The 14,263-nt window shown below is 58.0% G+C and overlaps 3 protein-coding genes across 4 annotated transcripts in view; 1 reads left to right on the top strand and 2 right to left on the bottom strand.

The window, feature by feature from the left end:
* Positions 1-140: 140 nt before the first annotated feature.
* Positions 141-1,537, bottom strand: TSSK2 (testis specific serine kinase 2). Its single transcript, XM_045886403.3, has one exon. It carries the CDS (start codon positions 1,428-1,430, stop codon positions 345-347), a length of 1,086 nt encoding a protein of 361 aa, XP_045742359.1. The 5' UTR covers positions 1,431-1,537; the 3' UTR covers positions 141-344.
* A 3,972-nt stretch (positions 1,538-5,509) lies between these two features.
* Positions 5,510-7,577, bottom strand: TSSK1B (testis specific serine kinase 1B). Its single transcript, XM_045886402.3, has one exon. It carries the CDS (start codon positions 7,380-7,382, stop codon positions 6,279-6,281), a length of 1,104 nt encoding a protein of 367 aa, XP_045742358.1. The 5' UTR covers positions 7,383-7,577; the 3' UTR covers positions 5,510-6,278.
* Positions 7,578-10,077: 2,500 nt separating this feature from the next.
* DGCR2 (DiGeorge syndrome critical region gene 2) overlaps positions 10,078-14,263 on the top strand; it is an 84,480-nt gene continuing 80,294 nt past the window's right edge. For both annotated transcript variants that reach the window (XM_045887108.2, XM_054510380.2), the window contains exon 1: positions 10,078-10,413. In XM_045887108.2, coding sequence (XP_045743064.1) covers positions 10,335-10,413 — 79 coding nt within the window. In that variant the 5' untranslated portion in view covers positions 10,078-10,334. The remainder of the gene's footprint in view (positions 10,414-14,263) is intronic.

Genomic DNA, 14,263 nt, shown 5'->3' with positions numbered 1-14,263 from the left:
CTTGCCCACAGGGCCTCGCCAGGAGTCTGCCTGTGCCGAGCACCAGTCCTTGCATCCCTATGCTGGAGACCCCCCGCACCGCAGGGAGGGTGGTTGGCTGAGTCCTAGAGAAAAAGACTCCTCACGGGGCACTCTTGATGCTTGTATACACTTTGTGGTTTATTTGGTGGTCAGTAATTAATGTCTTTGTTGAGTGAAAGAAAGCTAATAGAACGTAATCAAAATAGTGGTCTAATTGACGGATTTTACTTGTTCCTTGCACCTGTGCCTTCTTCAGCTCCTACTGCCTATTTAGTTTATGTGGGTGCACACCATGCACCACGCCCCCCAGGCCCTCAGCACCGCTAGGTGCTCGCTTTCCCCACCTCAGTTCCAGTGACATGATGATCTTTTGCCTTGGAGGTCTCGGCCAGCCTGTCCTCCATCCTGTCCTCGTTCTCGGGCACCACCAGCAGCCGGTGCTGGGTTTTGGCCCCCAGCTTGTCCGGCCGGTGCTCAGGCCGGTGCTCAGGCCGCGAGCCTGGCCGGGTGTCCGGTTTGCACTCGGTCCGGTACTTGCCCTCACCCTCCCTCTTGAAGGAGGCAGAAGACATGGCCTTAGGCTTGGGGGGCTGCAGCCACGAGTGGCTGAGGATCTCATCGATGTGTAGCCGCCGGTTGACGTCCGGCTGCAGGATTCGGTAGATGAGGTCCTTGCACTCGCCTGTCAGGTTCTTGGAGCGGGGGAAGTCCACGCGGTGCTCCTTCTGGATGCGCAGCATTTTCTTGATGTCGGAGTCGTCGTAGGGCATGGAGCCACAGACCATGATGTAGAGGATCACGCCCAGGCTCCAGATGTCGTACACCTTGGGCTGGTAGGGGATGCCCTGCAGCACCTCGGGGGCCGCGTATGCCGCCGACCCGCAGAAGGTCTTGCTGAGGATAATGCGGCCACTGCCGTCCCGCAGGCAGCGCTTGGAGAAGCCGAAGTCAGACAGCTTGATGTTGAAGTCCTTGTCGAGGAGGAGGTTCTCGCACTTGAGATCTCGGTGGACGACGTCCAGGTCGTGGCAGTACTTGACGGCAGAGGAGAGCTGGCGGAACATTTTACGAGCCACATCCTCATGCAACGCCCCCCGACACTTGATGAACTCAAGGAGGTCGCCCTGGACCCCGAGCTCCATGACAATGTAGATGCGCCCATCAGAGGTCTCAAAGATCTCGTAGGTCTTGATGATGGAGCGGTGGTTGACGGTTGCCAGGATGTCCATCTCCCGAGGAAGGAATCTCTCCACGAAGTCAGTGGGCGTCTTCTTGCGGTCAATGATCTTGACTGCCACGTTGAACTTGAGGCGCTCAGAGTAGGCAGATTTGACTTTTGCGTACGAGCCCTTGCCAAGATTGATGCCCACGATGTAACCCTTCTTCCTTAGGACCGCGGCATCGTCCATGGTGCCAGGAGCAGCTAGCGCCGCTGTGCTCTACATCCCCTCCCTATGTGGGCCAGTAGGCATTGTCCTCATTTACACTGTGTGGAGCCGTCTGGCTGGGCTGGGCCTGGACTTGGAGGGGTGGAACGCTCAGCATTGTCCCCGCGTGACTTCAGCATGTGAAGTCATAAAGCCAGCTTGTTGGGAGTAGGGACTGAGCTGGGGGAAATGGGGCCCCTGGAACCCTGGAAGCCAGGCTGGCCTGGCAGGAGGGCCCACTCCCCCCTGCCCACTGGAAGGAAGCCGGCACCCAGAACTGCAGTAACCCTCCCTGCTCCTCCTCCTCTGTGGCTTCCTTGTCATGAGTCAGGCCCAAGGGAGGGCCACCCAGGTCAAGCCAGAGTGCCGGCCCCATGCCCATTTCCTTCTGGCTGTGTGGACCCTGCATTGGTCCATGCCCCACTAGGGCCGATTTCCTGCAGCTTCTTTGGGGTGTGAAGAAAACCCTCTCTAGGACTTGTGTCCTTGGAATGGGTGGTGCCTGGGTGGAAGGGCGCTGGTCTGGCCAGCCTTGTGAATGAAGAGCAGCTCCTGTTCAGGGTAGAAGGCTGAGTGCCACTGTGGCACGCAGGGTGTGTGTGGGGTGGGAGGGCCGGCAGGGCCCTGGGCCCCAGACTGGCAGATGCGTGTTCCAAGGGCTGGGGCCTGCCTGGAGGATGGGCCAGGTCTCAGTCAGGTAGAGGAGGTGGTGAGGCATCCAGGCAGGGAAGAGCCTGGGAGAGGTGACGGCTTGTCCTGAGAATCGCTGAGTCTGACAGTCTGGAGGGAGGGTGGAGGAGAAGGGAGGTGGTGGGCAGTCATTTCAAGGCCTGGGGCCAGAAGTGTCATGACCCAAGTCACATTTTTTTTTTTAAAGATTTTATTTATTTGACAGAGACACAGCGAGAGAGGGAACACAAGCAGGGGGAGTAGGAGAGGGAGAAGCAGGCTTTCTATGGAGCAGGGAGCCCAATGCGGGGCTCGATCCCAGGACCCTGGGATCATGACCTGAGCCAAAGGCAGACGCTTAACGACTGAGCCACCCAGGTGCCCCCCCAAGTCACATTTTAAGATCGTCCCTGACAGAGTGCCTAGAGAATGGGCTTCGGGTGAGTGGAGGCCAGTACCCTTGACCAGATGAGAGGAGGCTGGCCCAGGGTGGGCCTGCAGGGACTGGGTGGCAGAGGGAGACAGAGGGTCTGGTGCACTGACCTCTGAGTGGGCAGGGCCTTGGCCAAAGCTTTGGTGCTGGGGGTCCTGGTAAGAGCAGGCTCGGGGATTGGGGGGGGTCCTGAATTATGTCACTCTGGACCTTTGGGAGGAGCAGGCATGTTGTGGCCTGGTGGACCCCTGGCATTTGCATCTCTCAAGCTGTCTTGCGCTGAAAGCAATGTGAAAACCCTTTTGTTTTTGCTTTGGGAACTGTGGCATCTTATTTGTGTCTCCTTGGGTACTTTGGAAGCCGTGCTGCTCATCTGTTCTCCATCACAGGCATCCTGTGCCCACATGTGGGCGTGCCATGTGCTCAGTGTTCAGGGGAGAGGGGGAGGAGGAGGCCTGCCTCTGTGTGGGTAGTCGGGAGGGTTGGTGATGGAGGAGCCAGAGTGCAGAGGATCCGTAGGGCCCTGCCGGGTTGGTGAGGGGTAGGACATGCCAGGCAGATGTGTGGACCCAGCTGGGGCACATGGGGAGCTCCCTGCATCTGGAGGTTCATGGGGAAGATCTCCGGGGTGGGGTGGCTAGAGTTCAGATGCCAAATAGGAGTAGACTACCCTCCAGCAGCCACGGCCTCCCTGAGGCCCGCTCCTGGCTCTTCAGAGCTTCCGTTGCAGTAGCTTTGGCTTGATGCCCGCTCTCTCCTGGGACGTCTCTGGAAGAAATGACCAGAACTTCACTCCTTTGCCTCCCAGAAGGGACTGGCTCTGAGGATTTGCAGGCCAGGACCCAGGAGCATGACAGTCTCCTCTGCCCTTCTCCTGCACTCCCGAATGTTCTATCTGGGGCGCCCCCTGCATGTCTGCCTTTTTGGCTGACTCTGCTGACCCACCCACTTTCCCCTTTTTTGTGGATTCCGCTTCCTCATACTCTGCCCTTGCCCGGAACAGTGTGGCCTCTTTGGTTCTCGGGGACGCGGTAGAGGAGGCACAAGCTGAGCTGCTGGGGCAGCGAGCAGGTGGCTTAACCCAGCATACGCACGCAGAGGCAGGCCCTCCTGGTGTGTCCCTGGTGGGAAGTGTTCCACTGGACCTGGGGCCTCCAGGGGGTACTCCCAGCCTGCAGCCCTGTGCGTGGGAGACCCACGGACTCTGGCAAAGCCACTTCTCTCTGAGTTTCGGTTTCCTCCATTTCTCTACTCATCTTATAGGCATTTGAGGGTTGGTTCCAGATGCTGGGGTTCACTGATGAACTAGACAGGACCCATGCCTTCCTGAAGCCCAGAGGACACAGGGAGCTCCCGTGTCACACCAGTGGTGGCTGCGCCATGACACAGGAATGCGGGGCGGTGAGGGAAAAACTGGACTGGGTTTGGGGATGCTGGGAGGGCTGAGGTCTGAGGAGTTAGCTACATGGAGGGGGACGAGGACCTGCTAGAGCTCATCATGGCTTGAAAGGACAGAGTGGTGGGAGTGTGCAGGGGTGGGACTGTGGAGGCCATGGTGAGGGTCTTGATCCTAAAGCCTTGGGGAAGGTCCCTGACGGGGTCTGAGTCAGGGCTGACCCTGGGAATGGCCCCAGAATGTGAGGCCATCTGGGGAAGAGTGGGCTTCAGTCACCTGGGCTGCCACTCTGTGCTGTGTGATCTCAGGCAGTTGCCCACCCTCTCTGAGCTGTCTCTCCACCTGTAAAGCACACAGAAGATGCTCCTTTGTGGGGCCCCTCCTGCCCAAGGCTTGCCTTCTGGCTAGGCTATAGTGAGTTGCTCCCAGGCCCCTCCTGCTGCATGTTGCCTGCTGTCCCCAATGACCACAAGCCACAGATGACCAAGGCGAGGAGGTTCACAAGCCTCTCCTCAGGATGTCCCCACTCCAGCCACCGGATGATCTGCAGGACGCTGGGTTCCTGGGGCCTCTGGGAAAACTGGGTGGCCCCTCCAGTATTACCCAGGGCCGATTCTGCACCTGGACCTCAGCACTCACAGGCCTGCCCCAGCAGAGCTTATAGTGATGGGCTGCCGAGCTCAGAAGGCTTTGTGGAGGCCATGGCCCCTTGGCTGATCCTGGAGACATGGGTAAGGTCTGCAGGGATGCATCTATGAGCATGATTATGGCACGTGTATGTGGGGGTGTGAGGATGAGGGAGGGGGCTGGGAGGCCAGGAGGAGGCCAGACCTGGGATGCCGAGGCCGTGCACTGGGATCCTTCCCGAAGGCAGCGGGATCTGGACTGTATGCAGGAGGGAGGTTCTGGCCACTGGGGGAATCATGGGGCAGGTAGAGGCCTTGAAGGTAGCTGCGCTGTGTGTTCACGACAGACTCCCAGGAGCACGGAGATAGGAAGACATAGAATGTGTGAAGATGGCTGTGGGTAGGGTGGGAGCCAAGCGGAGAGGTGGTGTGGATGTGTGGAGGGGTGCAAAGAGAGTAGGGCCGGGGCACTCACTGGACCTTGCTTCTCCCGGGGCCTGGAGTTGGAGTCTTTCTAAGACACCGACATAGGGTGGGGGGTAAGTCTGAAGGTGCTTGTCCTCTTGATGTGTCAAACCCGCAGATCCACATGAGGTTGTCCAGAGTGAGTGCAGAGCAGGAAGAGAAAGGGGCTGCCGTGGCTGAGGTGAGAAGGAACAGCCTGAGAATGACGTGGGTGGGCCACGCAGGGCAGGGCAGCCAGCGATGCTAAATGCAGGGCTGTGCCTTCTAAAGGACACTGATGGCTGCAGGGCACAGGCCTGCATAGTGAGCACACCTGTCCTCTCTCCTCGCCAATGTCTGCTTATCCACTCTGGCATGGAGCATCACCGCTGGGGACAGACTGGGACTAGAGGGGAAAGGGATGTGGTCGAGACCACACAGTGACTGTGGGGCACGTAGGCTGGGTGGGGCTGGGCCATCCAGCGGCCTCCCCCCCCGCCCCCGCCACCACCACTTCTCCTGGGCAGGGGGAATGACCACAAGCAGGATGACTCAGGGCGTGCCCAGAACTGAATGCTGGTTGGCCATGAGGGAGCCCTGGTGGACAGAATGAAAGAAATGAGTGGCCTCCCAGGGTGGGGAGCTCCAGAGGGGCTGAGAGGCTGGTCCACCTGCCCCCTGCAGGCCCCCTCCCCACCGGCAGCCTTGTGGAGGCAGTAGCGCCGGGACATTGAGGGCCCAGATCCTCAGCCCCAGCTGCAGGGGAGCCCCTGTGTGCCCCTGCCCTTCTTGGTCTTGTCCTCTCTGTGCCCCCTTGCCCTTCCCAGCACCGCACTCATGGCCTCCCTCTTGAAACAGCGTCTTCCTTGCTCAGCTCTCTGCTCTGGTCCGGGGCCTGAGGTCACAGTCAGGGCTGGGCACACGGGGATGTATTTTCCCAAACTGGAGGCGAAATGCGGTGCGATCCGAGAGTGGGGAGCCGGGGGGGGGGGTGCGGCAGGGAGTGCAGGGTCCTCTCCCTGGATGACCGCAGTCAGCTAGGGCAAAGACATTCACCTTAGGGTCTGCACTAATATAGTGATTTATTGCTTCTTTAGCCATGTGGGTTACCAAGTCCAAAGGGAGGGAGAAGAAACTGACGAAAATAGTGGCTCATCCGGGACCGTCTTCTTTGGCTTGCCCCTTGGTTTCTTTGGAGCTCAGGCTCAAAGCCATGAGCTCTGCTTCATTCTCTGCTGGCCCCCTGGGCCAAGAGGGGCTCGCTAGGTGTGTGTCTCTGAAGGCTGTGGGAGGACCTCTTCTGTCTCCCTGCCAGGCCTCTCTCCGTTAAGACCCGTGGTGTCCAACTGCCTTGACACCGGCACTTGCAACGTCTCTTCCTCGTTGGGTTTTGGCTGGGACTGTGTCTCGGGCTGTGCCTCCTCCTGGGGCTCCAGCTTGGTGGCAGACTTTTTGTCAGGGGTCTCAGGGGTCCATGAGGGCTCAGGGCCCCAGGAGGTCTCCCCCTCCTTGTTGATGGCCTCAGAGGACTGGCCCCGTGCCGTGGGCTGCACCCAGCAGTGGCTGAGGATCTCGTCGATGTGCAGCCGCCGGTTGACATCCGGCTGTAGCATGCGGTAGATGAGGTCCTTGCACTCGCCTGTCAGGTTCTTGGAGCGGGGGAAGTTGACGCGGTGCTCCTTCTGGATGCTCAGCATCTTCTTGATGTTGGAATCATCGTAGGGCATGGAGCCACAGACCATGATGTAGAGGATCACGCCCAGGCTCCAGATGTCGTACACCTTGGGCTGGTAGGGGATGCCCTGCAGCACCTCGGGGGCCGCGTATGCCGCCGACCCGCAGAAGGTCTTGCTGAGGATAATGCGGCCACTGCCGTCCCGCAGGCAGCGCTTGGAGAAGCCGAAGTCAGACAGCTTGATGTTGAAGTCCTTGTCGAGGAGGAGGTTCTCGCACTTGAGATCTCGGTGGACGACGTCCAGGTCGTGGCAGTACTTGATGGCCGAGGAGAGCTGGTGGAATTTCTTGCGAGCGTCATCCTCATGCAGGGCCCCCCGGGTTTTGATGAACTCGAGGAGGTCACCCTGGACCCCGAGCTCCATGACGATGTAGACCTTGCCGTCTGATGTCTCGAAGATCTCGTAGGTCTTGACAATGGAGCGGTGGTTTAGCATGGCCAGAATCTCAATTTCCCGGGGAAGGAATTTCTCCAAGAAGTCCATGGGGGCTTTCTTGCGGTCAATGATCTTGACCGCCACGTTGAACTTCAGGCGCTCAGAGTAAGCAGATTTGACTTTTGCGTACGAGCCCTCTCCCAAATTTATCCCCATGATGTAGCCTCGCCGCTTGAGGACAGCAGCGTCATCCATGGTGCCGGGAGCGCCCAGTGCCTCTGAGGCTGTCCTCTACATCCCTGTGGGACATGGGCCAGCAGCGTCCTCATTTACACTGTGGACAGAGAGTCCTCTGGGCTGGCCGGGCCTGCTGTCCCTGCCTCCTAGAGGCCAAGACTCTGGGGTGGAATGTTCAGCATTGTCCCCCAGGTGACTTCAGTGGGTGAAGTCATAAAGGAGGAGTGCCCTGGGGGAATGAGGCTCTGGCCTGAGCCACTTGGACTTGAGACCCTGAAAGGCCAGCCAGGGGGCTGGAGTGGACCAAAGGCCAGCGGAGAGTGGTCTTGTGCACTTGGCTGAGACCGAGGTGGGAGGGGGCTGTGGGGAACACATCGGTCTGCCGGTGCTTCCAAACAAGGAGCCAGGCCTCCTTGTGGGGTTGATTATTACAACATGGCATCCCAGGAAATCCATGGTGGATGGTCATATTAGTCCGAGTCCCGGCAGGAAACAAAAGACATACTCAAGTTAGGGCAGTCTGAGAAGAGTTTAATAAAGTCATCTTACTTACAAAGGTGGGAGTGGAGTGTAGGGTACCCCAAGGGTAGTAACAGACCCCTGGAAGAAGGGAAGGTTGGTCACTGGAAACTAGGAAGAGTGTAGAGGCAGTGACTCCACAGGGAGGGAGCTGGGGAAAAATAGCCCTGACCTCTTTTCTCTCCCTTCAGCCCTAGAGGTCCTTGGTGGTGTCCACACAGGCAGCCTGCAGGCTGTGCGGGAGGGCCAAAGGTAGAGGTGGATCAAGAGGGGCTGTGGGCGCCTGGGTGGCTCAGTTGGTTAAGCCACTGCCTTCGGCTCAGGTCATGATCCTGGAGTCCCGGGATCGAGTCCCGCATCGGGCTCCCTGCTCGGCAGGGAGTCTGCTTCTCCCTCTGACCCTCCTCCCTCTCATGCTGTCTGTCTCTCATTCTCTCTCTCGCAAATAAATAAATAAAATCTTAAAAAAAAAAAAAAAAGAGGGTCTGTGAGTTGTTGCCCCAGCGGTGACTGCAATTTCAGAAGCCAGGGCTTTGCCTTCTCCCTGCATGGTTTGGCTGGACTTTTCACCTCCCCTCCCTGTCCTATTCTCCCCATCCGAACCTTTGCTGGCCTGCTTCTCCGACAGTGGCTCTGCAGGGGGGACAACTGGCAGGGATATCTGCTCTTAGCTCTGAGTTCCCTCCGTGGGGTCTGCCCAGCCTGTAACCCTGGCTCGGCTCCCCGGGGAACACTGAAGGTTGGGCCTGGATTGCTCCAGTGCCGCAGCTGCTCCTGGGAATGCTCCATGAGGACAGTGCCAGTGGCCAGGGCAGTGTTGGACAGGGACCACTGTCTCTGCTGGCCGTGGGGCCCCTCTTCTGTGACAGGCCCTTTGTCTAGCACTTGCTACAGGCCATGCCCTGAGGGAGCAGGAGAGGGAGCAGGCACGTCTGGCCTAGCCTTGGCTTTTATCTTGGCCATCTCCACTCAGAGGGAGTGGGTACCTCTCTCAGGGACCCCAAGTATCATAGGCTGAATCCCTGGGACATTCAGGAGGATTATGCCTTCAAGGGACTTGGGAGGACTGCTCCTGGGGAGTAAGTTGGCGGGGCTGGAGGTGGGCCAGGCTAAAATGGGTCCCCTGTTCTCTGCTCCCATCTTCACCCTCTTCCCCAGCCCTGACACCCTGTGCCAGGCCTTGTGTGTGTGTGGCTGGTGGTCTTTCCATTGGATGGCTTGCTCCTCTCCTAGTGGGACGCTGCATCTGCTGTGTTTGCCTCCACAGTCACTCTGTTCCCTGACAGGTGTGAGGCCAGCACCGGGAGCATGGTGGAACCGAGGCTTTCCTCCCTGCAGATGCAGCCTGCTGTGGCAGCAGCTGTGCCCAACATTCCTTCCCCCCCCCTCCCCACACTGTGTAGGCAGGGCTCTTCCTTCAGAGGCCAGCTTTGCTCCACAGTCTAAGATCTGGGTTTCCCTGTCAGCTCCTCTCGTATGACACTCCTGTAGGCTATTGCCTCACCTGAAGCATTTTCAGGAGTGTGTGCTGGTGAAGCCACACCTGCCTGTTCCTTACAGGGTGGATCCTCCATTACCCCATCTTCCCACCTCCTCAAAGCTTGTCTGCGTTCCTCCCGTTTTCCTCATGCCTTCTCAGCAGCGGTTCTGCCTTTAGAGGACCACTTTAGGGAGCACTCTTGGGCCGCCGACCGGATTTGGGCCTGCAGGTATGCGAGGTGCGTCAACCCCTCCTAACCCCGGTCCACCTCGGCTCCCCGTCCCTCCCCTCTTCCTTCACGCTCCGCCCCCCTGGGCTGCTCCCCGCCCCTCCGCTCCCCACCCTCTTCGGTCCCACTGCGCCCCGCCCCTTTCTGTATCCGTCATCTTGGCCGGGTTACTCCTCCCCCGCCGCCCCTGCCCTGCGCGTCCTGCCCTGGGATCCCGGCCCTCAGTAGGCCCTACAGCCCAGGCTCCACCCCCAGGTCCCACCTCTCCGCTTAACCAATGGCACACTTAACTCCTTATAGTCCCGCCCGCCCGCCGGGCCCGCCTCTCAGTCCCCGCCCCCCCGCCGTCCCAGCCTCAGGCCTCGCCCCTTTCGGGTGCAACCGGCCAGGCTCCGCCCCCCGCCCGGCCAAGGGTCCACACGCATTGGGAGCGTGCAGGCCCCGCCCCCCGCCTCGGCACTCATTGGCCGGCGCCGGAGGCGTGGGCGGGGGGCGGTGCGGAGCCGAGCAGGACGGCCGCCATCTTGCGCGGAGCCGGAGTTGGAACCCGAGACCGAGGCCGAGAGTGCGCGCGAGCCTGCGGCCCACTTTAGCCGCGGCTTAGCCGGAGCCTTCTCCCGCCGCCCTTCCGCGCCCGGCCCCTAACCCTCAGTCCGGCCCGGTCCCCTGACCCTCAGCCCGGCCCGGTCCGGCCTCCCCGCGGGGTTACGCGGCCGCCCCGGGGACGATGAACGGAGGATAAATGGTGCCCAAGGCAGACAGCGGTGCCTTCTTGCTGCTCTTCCTGCTAGTGCTCACCGTCACCGAGCCGCTGCGGCCAGGTGCGCGGCGCGGTGGGCGCGGCGCGGTGGGGGCGGGGCAGGGCGGGCAGTGTGCGGGGCCGGGGTCGCCCGAGACGTCCCTCCACCGGGCGGGGCCGCTACCCGGGAGGGCGCCGGCGAGGCCTGCCCCCGGGCCGCCGCGCCCCGCCCCGGGCCGCCGCGCCCCCCCGTCCCCCGCTCGGGACCGTGCCCCACGCCCGGGACTGTGCCGAGAGTTTATCTGGGTTCAGAGCGCCTCGTACATCACGGAACTTTGTTCTCGAGGGATGTTATCTTTGGATCGGTGTCCGTGGAGCGCTGCGTGCTTTGAGATTGACGGAAGCGAGAGTGATGTGCGGGGCCCGACGTAACTTCTGGGGCCTGGGAGTTCTCTGGCCAGGGAGCTGCGCCCCTGGGGCGCGCCCACCTTGTCCAGCGGCTGGGGTCAGGCTGGAGTGCGGGGGTCGAGAGAGAGCAGCTCGTGGGGGCACCTGGTTTCCCATGTTTTCCCTCAGCAGTGGTTTGGTGCCAGCGTCTCAGCCCTGGAAGCTCCTCGGCTGGAAAGCGGTAGCCGTGTCGCTTATTGTCACTCAGTGAGGTGTTGCAGTTGAGAACTACTCAGCGCAGAGACCGGCCCACCGTGGTAGTAGGAGTCCGCCAAGTATCGCACGCAGGAAGCAAGCTTCCTGGGGCAGAGACTGGTGCTGTGGCCGGGTCTCCGCCGTTGGAGCCTGGGTATTGCCAGGCCCTTAGGAGTGTTCCTTGAATGTGATAATTAAGTGCTTTGGAGCTCCCCTCGGAACTTGTGTTTTTATAAGTAAGCTTGTGGTGGGGAATCAGGATCGTGGCAGCTGGAAGGTCCGGGGTAATTTTTATTTCTACCTGTTTCTTGTGTTCCTCCTCCTCCATTGTGGAAAAAACCCTGACCTTTTAGGTCAAAGAAAATGTTACTATATATTATATACATATAATATATAATGTTATAATATACACATACAGATTTATTGTCTTTATACCGATGCAGTTGAAAGTATGATTCTTGGGCGCCTGGGTGGCTCAGATGGTTAAGCGTCTGCCTTCGGCTCAGGTCATCATCCCAGGGTCCTGGGATCGAGTCCCGCATCGGGCTCTCTGCTCCTTGGGAGCCTGCTTCTCCCTCTGTCTCTCATGAATAAATAAATAAAAATCTTTAAAAAAAAAAAAAGTATGATTCTTAATACTATTTTTTTATGGAGGAAGGGGCCCATGAAAGCCGAAGTGTCCAGGGCTGTTGTCTGTGAGCTCTGTCGGGTCTCTCTGTGTAAAGGCAGGCTGGGGGGCACAGTGGTGTGCCACTCCAAATGCCTCAGCCAGGGCTCTCACCGCAGACCAGACACCTCTCTGCCTTTGTCATCCTTGTGGAGTGCTATCTCCTCCCCGGTGTTTACTTGGTGGCCAAGGCCCTGGGCCCATGCTCAACCTGGAGTCACTCCAGTGATGCTTCTCTGGACTCCCTTTGTACAGCTGGTTGCTCGCTTCTTCTGATGGTTCTCTGGGCAGCAGGGTGACTGTTTGTGGGGTGGCCTTAGTAGGAATGGAAGCCAGAAAAAGGCCTACCTTTGGAGGGAGTATTGAATGGGCTCTTGAGCCATGGAACCAATGGATTTATGGCTTCTTGTGATTAAATTCTTTAGAAAACATGTCTGTATCTGTAGAGAGGTGAGACATTCTGTTCTGGCTCTTGGGTCCTAGTTTTGCCTGTCCGTCCCTCAGGTGGACCTTGAGGGACCAGGCCACACATCATGCTTGTCTTCGTTGGGGTGCCTCTGGTTCCAGGTCCAGCATCTGCCTGGATGATAGAGGTGACTAATGTCCCCAGCTCCCTTTCCTTTGCTGTCTGTGTATCCTGCCAACTGGCCAGCAACAATTCAGAAAGAGTTTTCAACAAATAATGCAATATATGTTAAGAAAAAAAAAAAGAAGAAGGTAGCAGGAGGGGAAGAATGAAGCGGGGGAAATCGTAGGGGTGGACGAACCATGAGAGACGATGGACTCTGAAAAACAAACTGAGGGTTCTAGAGGGGAGGGGGGTGGGAGGATGGGTTAGCCTGGTGGTGGGTATTGAGGAGGGCACATTCTGCATGGAGCACTGGGTGTTATGCACAAACAATGAATCATGGAACACTTCATCTAGAACTAATGATGTAATGTATGGGGATTAACATAAGAATAAAAAAAAAACAGTGATGTAGAAAGCCACCCAGAAAAAAAAAAAAAAAAAGAGTTTTCAAGTGCTCACTGTCTGCCTACCACTAGGGATGCTCAAATGAACTGAATAAATCCCTTTCTCTAGGAGTGCCCTTTAAGTATGGAAGCAGAAGCTGGATGTAAATCAGGTCATCAAGTATGGGGGCTTAGAGGCAGGCAGCAGCGGTGGCCGGCCAGTCATTTGGACCCGTGAAGCAGGGGAGGGCTTCACAGGAGACCTCACATTTAGGTCTGAGTTGGGGCAGGGAGGTGGCTCTGGTTGAGGGAGCAAAGTTATCCTTTGCATTCCATGACTTTCCAGATCAGAACTTTGCAGTGACTCCTGGTGGTATGTTGAGTTGTTCTGCCCCCGGGGGGCTCCAGCTGGTACCCTGACTTTGGCTGAGCAGCAAGGGCAGGTCTCACTTGGAGTCATATGTTTTCCTTGGGTGCTTGTATGTGCTCTGTGTCCTTCCAGGCAGGGATCTGCTGGCTGGTGCTTGTGAAGGAGACCTTCCCTGGTCTTATTCACCTGCATTCTTTCTATGGGAGTCCCAGCTTAGACCTGTACTTGGGTGTGAGGAGGGCATCAGGCAGAACCTGCTTCCCAGGAGGGAGGGAGTCCTTGAGCACCGGGGCCAAGCCACCTTTGGCTCTTCTCTGGTGCAGCCAGGGTGTGAGACCTTTCACAGAGTGGGGGCAACAAGAGAGCTTTTGGCAAAGTTTCTTTTAAAGATTTTATTTATTTATTTGAGAGAGAGAGAATGAGAGGGAGGAGGGTCAGAGGGAGAAGCAGACTCCCCGCCGAGCAGGGAGCCCGATGCGGGACTCGATCCAGGGACTCCAGGATCATGACCTGAGCCGAAGGCGGTTGCTTAACCAACTGAGCCACCCAGGCGCCCCTGGCAAAGTTTCTTTTAAATGCATGTTTGATCTTGGTTGATTGAGGACGTGTTACATGCCAGGTGCTGTTCTAATATGTACTGACATGTGCGTTGCTTAACTCTCAGGTGGTCCCTGTGAGGTAGATGACTGCTTTTAGCCCCATTTTACAGATAGGGAAACAACCACAGAGAACTCACGAAACTAAGTGGCTGAGATGAGATTTCAGCCCCAGATGTCTGGCCTGTGTTCCCATCATGTGCCCTTGGCTGTGCTCGCTTCGGCAGCACATATACTAAAATGTGCCCTTGGCTGAGGCTCTGTCTGCCCCAGCTGTGTATGTCCTGTCTTGGCCATCCTTAACCCCCAGCTGTGGAACTCCGGGACACATCTCTTCCCATGATAGACCCAGTGGTTCTCCAGGTGAGGGTGCAGACCCTTTTTCATCTAAACACTCTGATCTGAGGGTTAGAACCAGCCGTGCCCTCAAATCCCTTTTGTGGTTAGCCATAAGGACCAGTGGTGGTGGGTGTTACATCTCCCTCCTGGGGCTGTGGTGAGAAGGGTAGGTTGGAGACCTCTGCTGAGGGGCAACAAGCATGGAGGGGCTTCTGGGGAGCCAGTGACCGTGGTATCATCTCATTGTCCCTTTCTCCATGTGTGCAGGTAATGCAGTAGCAGTTGCTGATTCTGAAAGTGTTTTTCTAGCTTCAATTATGATAGAAAATCATGCCATGGTGTTAGCCACAGCTCAGTCTAGGGT

Source organism: Mirounga angustirostris, unplaced genomic scaffold, assembly GCF_029215605.1.
Source record: "Mirounga angustirostris isolate CCGP_5_RB_7025 unplaced genomic scaffold, mMirAng1.0.hap1 SCAF_14, whole genome shotgun sequence".
NCBI lineage: Eukaryota > Metazoa > Chordata > Mammalia > Carnivora > Phocidae > Mirounga > Mirounga angustirostris.
Note: the sequence above shows the minus strand (reverse complement) of the source record. Positions and strands in the feature narration are given on the sequence as shown.

Excerpts from the sequence above, each read along its gene's own strand:
- TSSK2 (XM_045886403.3), bottom strand. The coding sequence starts at position 1,430 with ATGGACGATGCCGCGGTCCTAAGGAAGAAGGGTTACATCGTGGGCATC.
- TSSK1B (XM_045886402.3), bottom strand. The coding sequence starts at position 7,382 with ATGGATGACGCTGCTGTCCTCAAGCGGCGAGGCTACATCATGGGGATA.